General features: G+C 39.9%; 1 protein-coding gene across 1 annotated transcript; it reads left to right on the forward strand.

Moving 5' to 3' along the window:
* Positions 1-10,143: 10,143 nt before the first annotated feature.
* CA3 (carbonic anhydrase 3) lies at positions 10,144-19,490 on the forward strand. Its single transcript, XM_059394810.1, has 7 exons — positions 10,144-10,251; positions 11,056-11,253; positions 13,224-13,342; positions 14,187-14,279; positions 15,316-15,378; positions 16,607-16,762; positions 18,773-19,490. The coding sequence occupies exons 1-7, from the start codon at positions 10,218-10,220 to the stop codon at positions 18,890-18,892; spliced, it is 783 nt and encodes a 260-aa protein (XP_059250793.1). The 5' UTR covers positions 10,144-10,217; the 3' UTR covers positions 18,893-19,490.
* Positions 19,491-20,317: the final 827 nt, after the last annotated feature.

Here is a 20,317-nt window from a genome sequence, read left to right on the forward strand (position 1 = left end):
ACCTGCCTGCCTACCTGCCTTCCTTCCATGGCATTTATTACACGGCTACTTGATGTTAAGCCCTGAGCTTGGTATTGGGCCTGTGATTTATAAGCCCAATATATATGTAAAACAGTCCTGGTTTCTGTCTTCATGAAGTTCCATTTAATTGGAAGTTAATCATCCAGGATAAAATTTTATCTAATTTATGTTTCTATGTTTTTTAAGTTAGTTACTGAATACTTATTAACACCAGTCAGTATTTCTAAGTACTCTACACGTGTCATCTGAATTTGTAAAACAAACCCATTCCCATTCTACCAGTTCTGCTGATGAGGAAGCAGATGATCAGGGAAGCTCCTGGTTCTAGTATGTGGCAGAGCTGAGGGTTGGCGCCCAGGTCTCTGGAACTCGCAGCTCTAACTCGTAATTGCAATGCTTTGTGGTATCTTTAATTCTATTTTAAAGCTAATCAACCAAATACATAAATAAAAGCAATTGAATGAACAAACAAAAACTTGCATTAGCGGCTACAACCAAGTTTGTGGTCTTCCTTTAGCTGGGAGCAGACTGAAGAACTTCTAGCTCCCTCTCTCCTCTGGGCTACTCACATTTTAGATATTTTTTTTTTTTTTTTTAAGAGAAGTCATAAAACGGAGATCACCAGGGGCAAGAGCACTGATCTATTAGGTCCCTGAATCTCTCACTGATAACTACTCCTTATCCCCTACTGTAGAGTAAAACAGTCACTGTTCTGTATTTTCACTGTCTTATTTTTTTTTTAAAGATTTTATTTATTTATTTGACAGAGAGAAATTACAAGTACACTGAGAGGCAGGCAGAGAGAGAGAAGGAAGCAGGCTCCCTGCTGAGCAGAGAGCCCGATGCGGGACTCGATCCCAGGACCCCGAGATCATGACCTGAGCCGAAGGCAGCGGCTTAACCCACTGAGCCACCCAGGCGCCCCTTCACTGTCTTATTTTAATGGTGATCATGTTGAATAACAGAACGGAGTTTTGTGTCTTGTTTCTTCCTTCATGTGCAGACAGACACATTTCACTAATGGTATCATGAACTCGAGTTGAGATTTGTAGATTCGTCACTCGAAGGAAGTGTTTTACTAGAATCATAACAATGCAAATTGTATTCCCGCTAGCTTTCTACACCTACTTCCACTTCATGTTAGTGATCTGCAAAGGAAATCTGATCATGTCCTTCATCAGGATTACACTGATAGCGCCAAAGGGGAAGATCCGCTCTTCACCGTGTCCTCCTTGGCCTGGCCTCTACCATCCTTTGCCGCACTACTTGGCAACATCCTCTCCTGGAATTACTACCCTCCAGTTATAGTGTTCTTAGGGTTTCCTCCACCTGAAGTCCTCTTTCTTGAATTCTTCCAGTGGTTAATGCCTTTCTATGCTTTAGTTCTTTAATTTCAACTTCTTAGGAAACTCATTTATGAATCATATCTACAGAAGATGTCTCTTTTCCAGTCTCTCCAGTGAATTATTCCTTAGAAGCCATGTGGTTATTGTCTCCTCCCTTTTTGTTGGGACCACCAACTAGACTGTGAATTCAATGAGGGGCACTCTCTTCCTTCTTAATATATCTCTAGCACCTAGACCAGATAGCAGGCATTAAATATCTGTGTTGAATATGTGAATAAGTGACATTTTTTCAATTACATTCTTTTGATATATTTAAAGAACCTATTGGATTTTGATAAAATATTATTCCATTTGGAATTTAATTGATTTGGTATGTCAAATGCACTAATAAGAACCTCAGAAGTAATAGTTACTGTGATTAGTCACCTGTATCACAGGCTGGAGAAAGGGTTGAACCAGTCACTGAACAAAGTAAATACACTTCTGCAATGCAGTGACTTAGAAATTCTGGTGTGGAAGGTAGTAACCTCAGAGTTTCTGTCTGGTCTTTGGCAAAGAAACAATTTCAAAGAAATAGGATTTATGCCAAGACTTGTGACATGTCTTATCTATACCTATAGTAAAATCTAAATTGAAGATATGTGCTCATCAAAGTACATTAAATTTATGAAATACATTATTATAATTTATATTTTCCATGCAGTTCTACACTTATATTTAAGTAACTTTTATTACTTTATCCTTGTTAAAAGAACAATAAAATTCTCTACAGGGCAAGTAATAATGGACAACTCTTTCTAGTTTACCACTGCCAAAGAGAGATCCTTCTTTATTTCCTTAGATAATATACCTTTAAAAAATCAACACAGATTTTAGTAACACAGCATTGCAGCAATGTGAAAGTGTGAAGAAATGATTTTTCCTGATTCAGAACTGAGGAATTAATTTTTTTTCCAAGTTCAGTTTTGAGCTCACGCCATTGTTTAATTATGGCAAGGGGAGAGCTTGTATAATATCAGACATACTAGGCTGCCATTTGTTTCTCTCATCACCCTGTCCCAGACGAGGCAGTGTTGCTGGTTGCCAATCTGAGCACTGAGCCCCAGGTAACAATGCCCATTACTCATCTCTCAATCAAATATCAATGTGGGAAGTTTGTGACTTAGGCCAAAGATGAAAAGATCCGACCAGCTGTTCCTCTCAGGCTCAGTTCTGATCCCTGTGTGAAAAAAGAATACCTCAGAAAAGTAATTGTGAGTCTGAATGCAATGGTTGCCAAAAAAGACTCCAGCGCTGTTTATTTTGGAGGAGCCACGTGCATCAGTCTGGCTGTGAGCAAGGTATTCATGTGTGTGCTTCTGCCCAAGAGGGACAGCAAGATTCATCCATCTCATTTGAATGGAGATTTCTCTGCGTGAATTGTTTGTCTTCTCTACCCCTTCCTTGGTATCTTCTGAAAAGAAAACGTCTTTAAGGTCAATACTAAACGATCACTAACTGTAAAACTGAAAACTGAAAATCTGGTCAGAACGATCACCCTTGAGGATTCAAGCTCTGATCTTGCAGACGGATAAACTGTCCTAAGAGTTAATGTCAGTATAACATCGGCGTTTGATGAGGGATTAACTGTGGAGGTGGCAGGAGAGATCGTCTCCACACGGGAGCGTGGTACTCCTCGCCTCTGGCCATGTTATTCCCCAACCAGCCCATGGTTTTCCCACTGGTTTTGTCTGTCCTTCTTATGTATCAAGTTTAGATTGAAACTTTCTTGGCCCTGAAGTGTGGTTACGTTTTCCAGTTTTTCCATATTGTTGACATCATAAATATTAACCAGCAATAATTCGGTTCTCCTTCTAAAGAACGAGACATGAAATGCCTTCACAGCCCTGAGAAAGAAGCTTTTGTTCTTCCGTACATTGCAGATCACTTTTATATGCCATACAAATACATTTCATTTGGTTATATTCCATTTTCAATAGGAAATTCTGAGACTACTATACTATGCTTTCTTCTTGGGGAGATAACTGAGCTTGCATTTCAAAGAAGTCATAGTAAAAATTTTGTTGTATACATAGCCCTACAAGGTAGATAGCTGATGTCACACAAGAGCAATAACTCAGTGCAGCTTTTTGCTCTTCTGGTGAAATTTCCCCCTTCCTGATTTTCTGCCTCATACCAGTGAGTATGTATTATAATCACTTTGAGGAGTGTGTGGCTTACCCTATTGTGTTTCAGAGGTGCATTTTTCTCTACAGTGATCATTGTCAACTAAGAAAGTTTTTGTTTTGAGAAAATTTACACCAAAATTTCATACTAGTTTTAATTTATTTAAATGCTAAAGACCAAACTATATGTAGGGATTTCGGTTGACTGTAACTGATAAGCTAATTTAACATTATATCATAGAAAATAATTATTTTTTCCCAAAACATCACAAATCAAGAGGACCTATTAGATTGTGTAAAACAAAGTAACAATATTATAAAGCTGATTCTAAACAGAAATTACATCTCTTTTAAGATGACAAGATAGCCCTTATCTATGGACATCTGAGCTCTTCCCATAGTTTGGCTATTGTGGACATTGCTGCTACAAACATTGGGGTGCAGGTGTCCATCCAGATCACTTTGCTTTTATCCTTTGGGTAAATACCTAGTACAGCAATTGCTGGGTCATACGGTAGTTCACAGGTCATAAGGGTACCTGAACCCCAATGTTTATAGCAGTAATGTCCACAATAGCCAAACTATGGAAAGAGTCCCGATGTCCATTACCTTACCATTTCGAGGCAAAACGTGAAGTGCTGAAATAACTTTTTCTAAAGACAACAGGTAAGAATTAATCACATTTTAGTCTAGGGGATGAGGCGTGCTAAGACACTATTAATAGGATTTTTTAAAAGTAGTCTGTGATGGTTTAATTGACAGCATTTTTTTTTTTCTTAATGGAACATAAAATAATAGTTCATACTAGGGTCAATAGTATCTACACTAGAGGAAATGAAGATACTAAGTAGCTTTTCTTACAGAAAGAAATTTACTTTTCAAATACTGAAAATTGGAAATACAGAGAAGTTGGCAAAAGTATACAAACTTTTAGCTGTAAGATGAATAAAGTATGAGGATCTAATGTATAATATAGTATTATAGTTGATAACACTACATTGGATAATTGAAATTTGCTAAGGGAGTAGACTTAAATGTTCTCTTACACACACAAAAGATAAATAGGCAGGGTGGTGGATATTTAATTAACAGGATGTGAGGAATCCTTTGTCATAATGTATATGTATATCAAATTATCATTTAAATATAAATATAAATCATTTAAATAACTTACAATTTTGTCAACTACACATCAATTATAGCTAGAAAATATTGAAAATTGTGTGATTATGACAACATAAATTTTTTGAGATTATTTAAATTTTACTATTTATTTAGAATAGATATAATTAAATAGCTGTGTAGCATACGCTGCTAATGCAAAGATTCCTATTAGTCTTGATTACTTAATTTTGGAAAAATAAATATTTAATGACATTAAACATTCAAACAGTTGATGCGGGGCGCCTGGGTGGCTCAGTGGGTTAAGCCTCTGCTCAGGTCATGATCCCAGGGGCCTGGGATCGAGTCCCGAATTGGGCTCTCTGCTCAGCAGGGAGCCTGCTTCTCCTCATCTCTCTCTCTGTCTGTCTCTCTGCCTATTTGTGATCTCTCTCTCTGTCAAATAAATAAATAAAATCTTCAAAAAAAAACAGTTGATGCAGGTAGTTTTTGGTTCTGTTATTCAGAAATTTGATGAAAATCAATCTATTTTTAATGTCTTTAAGATGCAATGATTTTAAGTTTATCAAGTTTGTGCCTTACATTTCTATAAATGATGCTTTGAATTTCTTCTTGCATGAAAACTCCACAGCTCTTATTTATTTATTTATTTTCCCACAGCTTGTGAAAGAGCAAATGGGGGGAATAGGTGGAGGGTCAGAGGGAAAGGGAGAGAATCCCAAGCAGACTCCTCACTGGTGGTGGGTATGGGGGACGGCTGAGGCAGGGCTCAATCTCACCACCCTGAGATCCTGACTTGAGCCGAAACCAAGAGTCAGTTGCTTAACTGACTGAGCCATCCAGATGCCCCCCGAACTCTACAGTGTTTAAACATTAATTTAATTAAATTTGTAAAGTAATAATAATAATAATAATAAATATGAAATATTAGTTTCATATGTTCATATATATAGAAGTATAGTGCTTTCACATCTATTATTTTGTTTGTTGCTAATAACCCAGTAAGTGTCCAGGGCAGTTATTATTATTCTGAGAAGTTAGCTGACCAGCCTAGGGGAACAATGCTTTACAGGAAGAGCCAGAAGTGGAATTGGGTTTTTCCAGCTTCTATAGAGGTGAGGCTGATGTTTGATTTTTCCCAGAGAAGCAAAATATAATTTACATTGCACTGGAAACAGTACCCCAAACCTCGCCCTGAGAAAATTAAAATAATACGAAAAAACAAAACAACACAATTCTAACAGTGGCGTGGCCTTGAATTGGAGGGTGGAAAACTTTGGAAGGAAAGGATAGAACAGAGCTAAAAAGTACGGAGGGTTGACTTCTGAAGATCCCGAATGCCATTTAGAGCAGTTTGATCTCATTTTTAAAAACCTGTGTATCAAAAAGTATACTGAAGATACAAATCAAAACCACAATTAAATACCACCTCCTACCAGCCAGAATGGCTAAAATTAACAAGTCAGGAAACAACATTGTTGGTAAGGATTTGGAGAAAGGGGAACCCTCTTACACTGTTGGTGGGAAGGCAAGCTGGTGCAGCCACTCTGGAAAACAGTGTGGAGGTTCCTCAAAAAGTTGAGAATAGAGCTACCCTATGACCCAGCAATTGCTGTACTAGGTATTTACCCAAAGGATAGAAGCAAAGTGATCTGGACGGACAACTGCACCCCAATGTTTATAGCAGCCATGTCCACAATAGCCAAGGTATGGAAAGAGCCCAGATGTCCATCGACAGATGAATGGATAAAGAAGATGTGATTGATACACACACATACACACACACACTGGAATATTACTCGGCCAACACAAAATTGAAGTCTTACTATTTACTAGAGGGTATTATGCTAAGTGAAATAAGTCAATCAGAGAAAGACAATTATCATACGATCTCACTCATATACGGAATTTAAGAAACAAAACAAACGGTCATAATGGAAGGGAGGGAAAAATAAAACAAGATGAAACCAGAGAGGGAAGCAAACCATAAGAGACTTTTAATCATAGGAACAAACTAAAGGTTGCTGGAGGGGAGGGGGCTTGGGAATGGGCTAACTGGGTGATGGTCATTAAGGAGGACACCTGATGTAATGAGCCCTGGGTGGTGTATGCAACTGATGAATCACTGAATTCTACCTGTGAAATTAATAATACCCTTATTGATTGATTGATTGATTATTAATTAACTTATTTATTAATTGAACTTAAATTAAAACAATAAAACAAAGTTCCTTCATCACAGGGGAACCCAGGTGACGCAGTGGGTTAAGTGTCTGCCTTTGGCTCAGGTTGTGATCCCAGGGTCCTAGGATCAAACACCCCCTACCCCTTTGGCTACCCGTTCCTTGGGGAGTCTGGTTCTCCCTTCCCTTCTACCCCTCCTCCTGCTTGTGCTCTCTCTCTTAAATAAATAAACTCTTTAAAAAAATAAAATTCCTTCTATACATAAACAATAACAATATGATGAATTCCCAGATTTTTGGTCTTGCTTGTTATAAAGATTTTATTTTATTTTCTTTATTATTATTATTTTTTTAGATTTTACTTATTTGACAGAGAGAGAGATCACAAGTAGGCAGAAAGGTAGGAGAGAGAGAGGAGGAGCAGGCTCCCCGATGAGCAGAGAGCCCAAAGTGGAGCTCGATCCCAGGATCCTGAGATCATGACCTGATTGAAGGCAGAGGCTTAACCCACTGAGCCACCCAGGTGCCCCTGGTATAAAGATTTTATTAAACACTTTATCTGGACCAGAGCAGACATTACCCCAAAGATGTACAAATGACCAGCAGATGCATGAATAGATTCTCAACATCCCTAATCCCCAGAGAAATGCAAAATCAAAAATGAGATAAAATATCATGCCATTTAGAATGGTTAGTATCAAAAAGACAAGAAATAACAAATGTTGTTGAGGATGTGGAGAAAAGGGAGCTCTTGTGCACTGTTGGTGGGAATGTGACTTGGTGAAGCCACTATGGAAAACAATATGAAGATTCCTCAAAAAATGTATGATCCAGCAATTCCACTTTGGGTAGTTACCTGAAGAAAACAAGAGCACTAGTTCGAAAAGATATATATACTCCTATGTTTACTGAAGCATTATTTATAATAACCCAAACATGAAAACATTCTAAGTGTCCTTCAATAGATGGATGGATAAAGAAATAATGGGAGATATACATGATGAAATATTATGTAGCCATTAAAAAAGAATGAAATCTTGCCATTTGTGACAGCATGATAGACATAGAGGTATTATACTAAGTGAAATAAGTCAGACAAAGAAAGGCAAATACTAAATGATTTCACTTATTGTGGAATTTAAAAAAACAAAACAAATGAAGAAAAAAAAACCAAACAGAAACAGCTCATACAGAAAACAAACCAGGGGTTGCTAGTGTGGAGAGATAGGGCAGTAGATTAGTAATTATGGGATTAAAAGGTATACACTTCCAGTTATAAAATAAATAAACCACAAGCAAGAAAAGTACAGCAGAGGGGATATAGTCACTAATATTATAATAGCTTTGTATGAGAACAGATGGTAACTATACTCACATTGTGATCATTTCATAATGTCTGTAAATGTCCAGTCACTGCACACAAACTAACACTACACCCAAAACTACTATTATATTGTATGTCAACTATACATCAATTAAAAAATCACTTTATCTGTATTACTACTATACCAATAACGTGAAATGTAGTTAACAACCTTTAGCCCCACGCACCAGAAAAAGAGAGATTATAGTGATTTGATGAATTGAAAAAAGATCACAGTTTACTGATACAAATAAGTATGCATTCAAAAAGAAATAGAAAACACCTCCATTAACCACAACTATAGCACCACACTATCGCAGTAAAGCAGAATTGGCCACAGAGGTCCCAAACCTGCAGGCTTTCTGATCCACCACTGACATAATTGAGCTCAGAGTCTAAGGGCATTTGCTTTGCTGTTTGCTTGGATTTTCCAAAGGATCTCAGTTGATTCCACATTGTTATTGTGTGGATCAAATGATCCTTGCTCACAAAAATACGCTGGGAAATGACTCCCTTGGCGTCTAGGTTATGAGTGTGGTCAGTCATTCCACATGCCTTGGGGATGAGCTATCTTTACCATGATGAGAGATTTCCCTTTTCAAGTTTAGTAATCTCCAAATACAAAATACTAGCATCAATAAAAGTCAAAGTAATTAAGGAAATTTATATTGCAACCTCGTTCAAGATAGCACTGAACAGGGCTTAAGTCTCTTTACTGTCTTTTTTATGAATAAAATTATTATTAACCTAGAACAAAGAAGAAATTTACAACATACTCTTAATAGAGCTATAAAGATCTACTACACGGACTTCTTCAATGTAAACCATAACAACATTTAAAAATATATCTCTGACATGTGCACATTGGATATGCCAGTTCTTCTCTCCTTTTGCATGGGTCATATTATAAAACAACTTGAGTGGGGAGGAAAAAACACACACACACACACACAAAACAATTCTGGAAGCCTTTCCTCTTCCTTTTCTTCTAATCTCTCATTATGTACTGGGGAAAGAGGTCCTGCATTTTAAACACCATGACTCATTTTATGTTTGCGGCCTTCCAACACTCCAGAATAGTCTCGACTTTTCGTGAGCAGAGGTACAGCTCACACAATAGAGGTAAGTCAGTCCCAGGCTCCTGCTCAATGTCAGCCTGGGATGCAGACCTCTCCCGGATTCCCGGAGCTCTCCGAGAGATCTAGCTCTCAGCGTCCTGCAGACCAAAGGAATCCGCTAGGTTGGGAAATGCTGCCTGGCGCAGTTCCAAGAACAAGCTTTTGTCAATCTCTTTAAGGATAGCGGAGTTCTAGAACTTGCCCTCCCGGCCTCTTTCTTCCCATCCTCTGCTCCTGAGATTTTACAAGTTGCCTGCAAGGGAGTCAAACACGAGTCAGGCAAACAGACCTGTTCTTTCCAGCTACCGTAATCGGATCGCTGGAGCGAAATAAACTTGCAGAAGCGTCCAGAGACCGCAGCCAGACAACCAGCCTGCGCTAAAAGCAACTTGCAAGTGAGGCTACAAGTGCCGCGGGGGCTGCAGATTTTAGCTGGTGGCTAAGCACTGGTCGGATCCCCCATCTCCCGCAAAATCAACAACGAAAAGCCTGGAAGAGGGAGGAAGGATGAAGCAAAAGTCGCCCGCATTTTTGCACGTCGGCGCCACTCGTTAGAAAGCCAGGCAGCTTCAGGAGGCGGGAGGGAGAGGTAGGAGAGCCAGGCGCCGAGGTTTGGAGAGGGTAGAGAGAGGGTGGGGGCCTCCTTCCGCCCATCTCCCCCCCCCCCCCCCCCCCCCCCCCCCCCCCCCGCCTTCCAGCCCCCGGAATTCCTTTGGCTTCCCCTCCCCCGCCTCCCAAATACCCCCCCAATCCAGTTTAGCCCCCCCCGCCCCACCCTCGCTGACCTAATAAGGCCATGCAGTGTGTTGGGGACCTATATAAAAGGCGTGGGCTCGAAGGGAGGCTGCACAACTCGGGGGACAAAAGTCAGCTGCGGTCCAGTGCCTACAAAGACTACCATGGCCAAGGAGTGGGGTTACGCCAGCCACAACGGTGAGTCCGAGCAGCCGCCGGCCCCAGCACCCCAGCCTTGTCCGGGATGGTGTCGGAGGATCCCCTGGAATTGCACAGAAAGCCAGCAACTCTAGGGAGTGCATGGGAAAATATAGGCGGAGGAGTCCTTGGAAACCAAGATTTACTGAGCACTTAGCAAGTGCCAAAGCTGCTGACCCTTTTACCTTTATCTCATGTAGTTCTCCCTGGTTTCAAGCCCTTATTACTTCCGCTGCAGGAAACTGAAGTGCAGAGAGAGGCTGGGTAACTTACCCAAGATCACACTGCCTGTGACCTAGAAATCAGACCACCCCAAGGTCCAGTTCTGATTGTCCCTTATTCCAGGATACTGGGCAAGCTGTTCACCTCTCTGAACCTGGTGTCAATTTAAGATCCTTGCTCTGCCTACTGGTTTCTGCCTAACCCATAGTAAAAAATAAATAACTAAATAAATAATAGGAGTGTGCTTTGAAAACCATATGTGATCAGGTTATTTCTTCCAGCTGTATGGTGGAAGATATCATTGGTAAAACGTGTGACGAAGTGCGTTTCAAAAATTAGCCTTCAGGGTTGTATTCTTGAGCAAGCAGGGGAAATACGCTTAGTTAAATATAATTTCTAGGTACACTATTAAGGAAACAATGAAAAGGTCTTAAATGCTAAGCCTTGTCTTGCCCAAACTGAAAACCAGGACCTTTGCATAATCACCGACTAGCCTCTGTGTATTTTGCTGATTTAGTCGATTAGAAAGAGGGCTTGGAATGTGCCACCAAATGAATCAGTCCTGTCAACTTGATTTCCTAGGTCCTGACCACTGGCATGAACTTTATCCCATTGCCAAGGGAGACAACCAGTCGCCCATCGAACTGCATACTAAAGACATCAAGCACGACCCTTCTCTGCAGCCATGGTCAGCGTCTTACGATCCTGGCTCTTGCAAGAGCATCTTGAACAATGGGAAGACCTGCAGGGTTGTGTTTGATGATACTTTCGATAGGTCAAGTAAGTATGACACTTAGGTAGAGGCACAGGGACGTTTTCGATGCCCGTATTGGCAAAAATGAGGTTGATGACACAGAAATAATTAGTGAGAAGAGGTGATGGCAATGAGTCTAAATGAATGTCCATTTGGATGGCCTACACCTGAGGTTTCTGAACACAGTCTGGAGAGCAAGACTCCCATTCCCATTGTGTGGCAGAGATTCCATTCTACAAAGCCAGGAACCCAGCAAAGAAACACTAATGTAGACACTTTCTCCCCTGGTATGTGGGTGGGGGCCAATCCAGGGGAAAGAATGAGGTCATTATGTGAGTCAAGAACACTGTCTTCAAGGCTTCAGTGGGGTTCTGATTAATCCTTTTGGTGAGTGTTTTTGAAGTTCCTGACAATTTCGTGAGTTGTGATTTCTGTGCCATGAAAAGGAAAAGTCACCATGTTTAAAAAACTCTTTACTTACACTATTAAGAAAATCAATGAAATAAAAGCAGACTACTTAGAAATACTTTATTTCAAAGTAAATGAGGTTAGAAAGAATCTACCTTTAGTATTTTGGTGCTTGATGTACAATAATACTTTTTCTTATAACCACATTTGTAAAAAGGTTAAAATTATTCTTATTGATGTACATAAATAAATATTCTCAGTAATGTTATAGTAGAGAGCAATAGTGGCATAATTCCTACCTGCTAGGAGGCTCCAAGTAATGAATATCATAGAAATTTTATTTTCGTAAATGATAATTTCATATTGCTGTTACTTTTTCTCCCTTCTCCATTTAAATCAAGTTCCACTCTGAAGGATAAATGACAAAATTAAACAATACCTATTTCTAGACCCTCATGAGAATATCATTTTTGTAAGCGGAGATGAGGAAATATTGACTATTCCAAAGGAGTTATCCTAATCAGTTGGACTCCTATGACCAGAAAGTAACTGTTCTAGTGTTTGCACCAGAAAAATGCTGTGAATCAGACCACTTAACTTCTACATGACTAAGCTCACCCAAGTCTAGCTCTATTGTTTTAGATTTATATTATGGGCTTTCAGTTTGCCATTTCAGCACCAAGAGTTGGTCAATAGCTATTCTGAATTCTGTTTTGATCTAGTTTATGTTGCTAAATCTTGATTTGGGGAGGGGGAGGGAGGTACATAATTTCCAATGTCCTGCAGAAAATATTTGAAGGCCTAATTCACTCCCCAGGTAAATGAAGTGAGATCAAAGTAATGTGATGCGGTGAAGTATTTGGACAACAAACTCAAACATTAATGCTACCAAGAATTACCTCGTTTGGCTGTCCACATTTATTGATTGCTTGGGAGATGTCTAAATTTTCCTTTTTACCTCATTCCACAGACACAGTTCAAGTTAGAAGTGAATGAAAGCTCTTGCTTGTAGTCTTAAAGAAAAGTGGAGCTGGAGGCATGATATGGAGAAGAAATTCACATTTGCATGGTGATTGGTGTGCTGGGCAATGTGATGAACACTTTAAAGTCCCTAATCTCATTTAATCCTCACGGCTGCTTTGAAAGGTTGATATTATTATCGCCTTCAACAGAGTTGCAAAAACAGGTTCAGAGAAGTTTAGCAACTTACCTGAGATCACACAATTAGCTAGGATTTGAACCCACATCCCTTTGGCTCTCAGCCCTCACGTTCTTCCCACCACTCCACACAACAGACTCATTTGTTGACTGTCTGCATCCTTATTGCCCTCTTCCATTTGAACTTTGTTGTCATGTTAAATTGGCACTTTAAGCATAATAAAACAAGCAAAGAAAACAAGACAGAAAAAAGAAGTCCTTTATTTTGACATATCCCGTGGGAAAGAGACCAGTGTGCTTGAGAACCATATAATCTACCCAGCACACTGACCTTTGCCCATCGAACTTCGACTCTAAGAGCACGAGTTTAAGGTAGGAGTCTGTAAACGAAGCACGAGTTCACTGTTGACCTAGTGTCTCTGAATCGCAGTGCTGAGGGGCGGTCCTCTCACTGGACCCTACCGGCTTCGCCAGTTCCATCTTCACTGGGGCTCCTCTGATGACCATGGCTCTGAGCACACCGTGGATGGAGTCAAGTATGCCGCAGAGGTAGGAGCAACTGTCTCCCAAAGTGAAAACTGAGAAGTGAAAAATAGCCACAAAGTAGCATCCACTTCAAGCCCAAGGTTGTGAAAAGAGCTGTAGTACTTTTAGCATAAGCTGTAGCTGCCGAACCTTCTAGGCTGGACGGTTAAGAGTGTAGGTTAGTGTCATGCATGAAAATTTTCAAGGTTATATTAAGAAATTGGATAGCGGGAATGCCTGGGTGGCTCAGTGGGTTAAGCATCTGCCTTCAGCTCAGGTCATGATTTCAGGGGCCTGGGATGGAGTCCCGCAATGTGCTCCCTGCTCAGGGGGAAGTCTGCTTCTCCCTCTACCTCTGCCCCTCCCCCTGCTTGTGCTCTCTCTTTCTCTCTCTGGCAAAAAAATAAAATCCTAAAAACAACAACAACTGAATAACGGTTTAATAATTTTTTAAAAAAGGCCAAGGTCTTGACTAGAAGAGAAAAGATAAGAATAGTGAACATTTATGAAGTGCTTACAAATATGAACTCATTTGATCCTCTCAGCAACTCTATGAGACAGGTTATACAAACAGGCACAGAAAAGTTACATAACAAAGTTACAGAATTAGTTTAACGAAAGTTCAACTTTCAATCATTGCTTATTACAGTGTTCTAGGTCTACTTATAATAATTTCATACACTTTTTATTTAAATCCACTAAAAATTTCAGCAAAATATTGCATGTTGATATTTCAAATTCTATTGACTTCCTTTGAGAATGTCTGGCAACGTCAGCATTGTAAAGTTATTGGTTTACTGTGAATACTTTTATACGTATTTTCTTACTCTAGAAATTTTACCTCATGACCTGCATTCTATGGTTTCAGCTTCATTTGGTTCACTGGAATCCAAAGTATAACACCTTCGGAGAAGCTCTGAAGCAACCTGATGGGATAGCTGTGGTTGGCATTTTTCTGAAGGTGAGGTAAAAACTAACCATCTTTTTCTTTCAAAATTTAGTTCTTTATTGATGGTTAGGATAGCATGTGTTTCCCCTCCTTCCTTTTATTTAAAAGGGAGAGAGGAATGAATTTCATTATTCCTTCAACTGACAAGACATTTCTGGTAAGATCAGCTCAAGATATTTAGCTCTCCCTCAAAAGTGTCCCTTTTACCATAGTCCAGTCCCCCTAACACTTCTAAATTCTCTCCAGAATGAGTGTGTGGACGTGCGGAGGGGTAATGGAGACAGAGCCTTGGAAAGAGCTTGTTGTGGTAGTGGGGAGGGCCAAGTCAGCCTTGTTGCATTATTCTTTCCTGTTACTCTACTTTAGTTGCACTGGAAACCAGAAAAGCTGATGTTGGAAACTGCTGGGATGCCAAGTCCCTGGCTGGACATCCCCTCAGCTCAGGGCGGCCACCACTCACATGATCCCAGGCTAACATAGCCCACGGAATGTGTGTGTTGTTGGGCCAGCTTTGGTTTAAAGGGGACTTAGTGTCATTAACACATGAATTTAGTGGTAACACAATCTAGATTTTAAGCCAGAGGTGAAAATCTAGCTTCTTTCTTTTTGAATGACCTAATTTGTTTTATGTCCTGAACTCATTGGTTCATTTTCAGTGATTGAATGCAACACAACAGGAAGTGGAGTGGGTCTGCACTCCAGACTGGACAATAAATTTAGTTTTGCATACATTGAGTCCATCCTAGCTTGAATTCTGTAAAAGAAAGAAAAAAAAAAGGATGATGGGCGAGACGATCAAGGACATGGAAATAAATCAACATATAATTTTGCGGGTTTGCACTTCAGAGGCCTGGAGTCTAAATTTAGTTCGGAAAATATCTACCCTAAAATCTTGGGGGAGAAATAAACTTATGTTTTGTTTAGTACAAGATTTCTGGCAGATTTGTAATCACTAGTTGCTGATGGATGGATCAAAGTTAGTTTTCAAGACAATCATAAATTATGAAGAAGGGAAAGATATAATTATTGGTTTTTGATTTTCTTACAGATAGGACGTGAGAAAGGCGAGTTCCAGCTGGTCCTTGATGCACTGGACAAAGTTAAGACAAAGGTAAAAATAAATCATGTTTCCTCCTAGAACATAAAACAGGGTACGTCATTTTTTCATTATTACATTTTCTTTCTTTCTTTTTTTTTTTTAAGACTTTATTGATTTATTTCTCAGAGAGAGAGCATGCACAAGCAGGGAGAGTAGCAGGCAGAGGGAGAAACAGGCTCCCAGCTGAGTGGGCTGCCCAAGGCGGGGGCGGGGGGGGGCGCCAGCCCAGAACCCTGGAATCACTAACAAAGGCAGATTATCAATGACTGAGCCACGCAGGTGCCCCTATTATTACATTTTCAAGTGTATTGTTTATATCTGTTACTATGTCTGATGAATATACTAAGCATATATCCACAAACAAATGCTATTATATTTGTATGGTTTATAATTTTTAGTGTAATTTTACATATATCAGCTTATTAAATTCCCAGTCTGTCAGATAATGACTTTCTTACTGAAGTGAATAATGCAAGAGAAGTTGAATGTTTACCCGCCTTGCCCCCCAACACACATACATACTTGCAGAAGTACTAAACATTTGGGTCCTGGTGCTGCCCTTTCTCTCTGGGGTGATACCTGCATACTTTAAATCTTAACAGTAGATTCTTCTAATTAACTGATTCCTTTAAATTGCCTTTGGAACTTTTCTAATCAAATGCTATTAAATCTTAACAGTAGATTCTTCTAATTAACTGATTCCTTTAAATTGCCTTTGGAACTATTCTAATCAAATGCTATTAAGTTTTACCACCAAAGTATTCTGAGTATAATATTCAAGTGAGCCTGTTTTTTTTTTTTTTTTAAATCATTGAGTACCTAAGCATTTCTGAAATGAAACATTTCTGTTATAGTTAGATGTGAGTTTTCTTCTTTTCCTTGAGAAGTGAGGAATTGTAGTTCTACTGACAGGTAATAGGGAATAAAATGTTACATTGACTGTGCCAAAGTCAAAATATAAACTGGCTTCCCCCCTTTAACTTTTATTTCTGAAAGGCATAAACTTTATTTAATAGTTCCATTTTCTTGTGGTGCCTGGGTGGCTCAGTTGGTGAATCATTCCATTCTTGATCTCAGCTCAAGTCTTAGTCTCGGGGTCCTGAGTTCAACTCCCAAATTAAAAAAAAAAAAATCTGTTTTGTTTATTGTATTTGAAATCCATCTCACAAAATGGCAAGACCGTTGGGGTGGGCGGTATGGGTGCACCTACTCATCGTGCCTGTGCCCTGTGCTCCCCCAGGGCAAGGAGGCACCCTTCACACATTTTGACCCATCCTGCCTGTTCCCCGCCTGCCGGGACTACTGGACCTACCATGGCTCCTTCACCACGCCGCCCTGTGAGGAGTGCATTGTGTGGCTCCTGCTGAAGGAGCCCATCACCGTGAGCTCTGACCAGGTAAGCCCTAGCTCCAGACAGAGACTTGACAACATGCAAACGTGCATCGCTGAATGGCTGTATAAGATATAGATGCCAAATGGAAAATGGATAGCTGCTAAAAGCATGCTTACAGACCAGCTCTATGACCAGGCATTTCAGAGTTTGCTTTGATTAATTACAGTTTGCTCAACTTACTAAAACTTACCTTCCAAAAGTACCAGGATAAACACAGATCATTTAAAGGTGGTTGGAATGCTGAACAATGACTGAGTTTATGCTCTGGAAACACTTAAGGGTTTACATTATTAATATGAGTTAGCTTTTGTTAATTTGGAGCTCCCTCAACTACTAAGGACTGGTTAGAAGATTGTAAACACAGGCCTGGGGAGAAGGATACTAACAGAAGGGATTTAACATCTTTGTGAGGATCTGAGATTTTTCCAGTTCTATAGATATGTAAGTTGTGGCTCAGAAAGGTTAAGTAGTTTGTCCATGATCACACAGCCAAGTGTAGGAGCTGAGAGTCCAGTGTCTGTCTGCTTCCAACACCTCTTGACCTCTTTGCTCAGGACTTTCTTCTTAGTGTTCATCTAAAGAATGTCCTTGCAACATTTATCAAAGAGACTTTCAAGGAAAGACTGGGAGAAAATATGTAAGAAGAGATATGGAGAAGAACAGATTAAAGCAAGTACGCAGCACAGAAACTCACACCGTAGATCATGAATGTCTACTTTAATGGTAAAGTCAGTTTTCTAGTACATTTCCATATTTAAGACAGGGGTTTTCATATTTCTGCCAGTTATAGACTCAAATATATACACGATCACTTTTATCAAAAGATCAGATTTAATGGTCAGGTTCAGTCATAAACATATTTTGAAGGAGGAATGAAATTTTCTTAAGGAGAAAGCTGTAAACATTTTCATGTAGAAATACAGTACTGATGATAACTTTCTTTTCTTTTTTTTTTTTTTTTAAAGATTTATTTATTTATTTGACAGAGATCACAAGTAGGCAGAGAGGCAGACAGAGAGAGAGGAGGAAGCAGGCTCTCTGCTGAGCAGAGAGCCCGATGTGGGGCTCGATTGCAGGACCCTGGGATCATGACCTGAGCCGAAAGCAGAGGCTTTAACCCACTGAGCCACCCAGGCACCCCTGATGATAACTTTCTATATTCCTTTCCCTTAAGAAAAAAAACTTTTAAAATGTTCTTAAAATTTTAAATATAGTATGACTAATCTCTTTCTGTCTTTTAAAAATAGAGACTCCATAAACTTATACAACGAAGGCAGTTAAGCTTATCAATTGTGCCGGTATTGTCATCCCCTGCTACATAAAGCATATACTTCATACGACCCATCCAATTGAAATAATTGCTTCAGAATTCAGGAGGAAACACTTGGACAGAGGGCATGGTGATCCTATATAAAACAAAGAAAAGAAAAGTACAGAAAGCTTCTATTTCACAGGAACTCATTACCAGATAATTCTGAACCAACAGATTTCGTGGTTTGTTTTGTTTTAAAAGTCAGAATTTAAAAAGGGGCGCCTGGGTGGCTCAGTGGGTTAACCCTCTGCCTTCGGCTCAGGTCATGATCTCAGGGTCCTGGGATCGAGCCCCGCATCGGGCTCTCTGCTCAGCAGGGAGCCTGCTTTCCTTCCTCTCTCTCTGCCTGCCTCTCTGCCTACTTGTGATCTCTGTCTGTCAAATAAGTTAAAAAAAAAAAAAAAGTCAGAATTAAAAAAAAAATTTTTTTTAAGATTTTATTTATTTATTTGAGAGAGACAGAGATAGGGAGGGAGAGCACAAGCTGAGGGAGAAGCAGGCTCCCTACTGAGCTGGCTCCCCACTGAGCCTGCCACGGGGCTTGATCCCAGAACTCTGGGTCATGAACTGAGCTGAAGGCGACGCCGCTTAACGGAGCCACCCAGGTGCCCCCCAAAAGCCAGAAATTTCTATCTGTCACGTACCGAATGCGTCCAGTTGGTCCGAGTGTCATGCTGACAGTCTTCCCTTGCCCCTTGCAGATGGCAAAGCTGCGGAGCCTCTTCTCCAGTGCTGAGAACGAGCCCCCAGTGCCCCTGGTGGGGAACTGGCGCCCTCCACAGCCGATCAAGGGCAGGGTGGTGAGAGCCTCCTTCAAATGAGGCTGCCGGAGCTTGCCCTCTTCAGGAAAGGAAACCTGCCATTGGAGAGCTTGGCTCCTTGTCTCCTCTTGGTGCTCCTTCCTCCAAGTAAATTTCAGCTTTCCACACCACGCAATGAGTGCCAGAGTGTAATAACCGAGAAACCAAAGTTACTTTTGACAAGACATAATATGAAAACTTTTGGCCTTTGTAATAATCACCTTTCCTACAAAAGAAGCATTGTTAGTAAGGTTTCAGAGAAGAAACAGGTGGGAGAGTAAAGACATAGAAAAATGGGTATTGGGCACCATTTTTTTTTGTCTTCTTAAATTTCACAGAACTTCAGTTTGACTATTTTCGTATTCTGAGTTGTGTCTCTTGAAGAAATAACAAAAACTTCTGTATGTAGGAGTGGATGTGTATGAAGATCATAGAGCAATTAAACATAAGCCAGAAGTTAAAATGACTATGCACACCAAGCAAAGAAATGATGCGTTTTAACCCCTAAATAAAACCAACAAGCGGTCCATTATTTATTACAACTCTAGGTACTGTAAGGATGATCTTGTTTTGATTATCAATGAAAGGAAAACCCAATCAACTCGAGGAGTTTAAAACATTTGATCTGGTGTCTGCATTTCTTCTTCATAAGGATGGCTGACTTTATCCTAACATTTTTCTTTCCCTGAAGGAGGGCCATTTATTTTCAATTTTACTACTTTTCTCTTTGCATGCTTATTAATATAAAAATCGCCTCTGATATCTTTCTAATTTGAGGGTGGGATAATAATTCCTGGAACATGAAGAAGCGAGTGATTACACTTGAAGTGAAAGCGGTTGCACCAATCATCAAAACTAATAAAGACGTGAGTGAAAAAATCGTGTTGTGTTTTTCAGGGAAGAAAAGGGTCATGAGGTGACAGACATGGAGTAAAACTAAGAATGGCAAAGTCTGTAAGTTTGTTTTTATAACCGACGGGTGATGATAACAGACTCAGGTTCTGATTTTAATCGGATGCTACATTTCTCACAGAACAGCTAAGAATCAGTGAGGGGCCCTCGGAGAAAATCACAGACCAGAAGAGGAATGGGTGGCCATGTATTTGAGAGTGGGGACTAGTTTCCGGAAGTCTCAAAGTTGGGTTTAGGAATCTGGGGTCCATACCTTGGTTGCTACTGAAGGGCAAGGAATTAAGTCAGATTGTAGCTTTTACGTCTTTATTTTTCTAAATGTGCATTGGATAACACTAGTCTAACACTACAAAACCCCGTACATTGAGACCTTCAAAACATTTAATATGTTTAGACATGGAGTCTAATTTTGCAGTTAGTGGCTTTGATATGTCTTCCATCACAAGACTGGCTAATACATTAACTTACCTTAGAAAATGACAGCAATGATTTCATTACTCTGAGGAATGAAAATGGTATTGGGTCAGGAGAGTC

The sequence above is a fragment of the Mustela nigripes genome, chromosome 3 (genome assembly GCF_022355385.1).
Source record: "Mustela nigripes isolate SB6536 chromosome 3, MUSNIG.SB6536, whole genome shotgun sequence".
NCBI lineage: Eukaryota > Metazoa > Chordata > Mammalia > Carnivora > Mustelidae > Mustela > Mustela nigripes.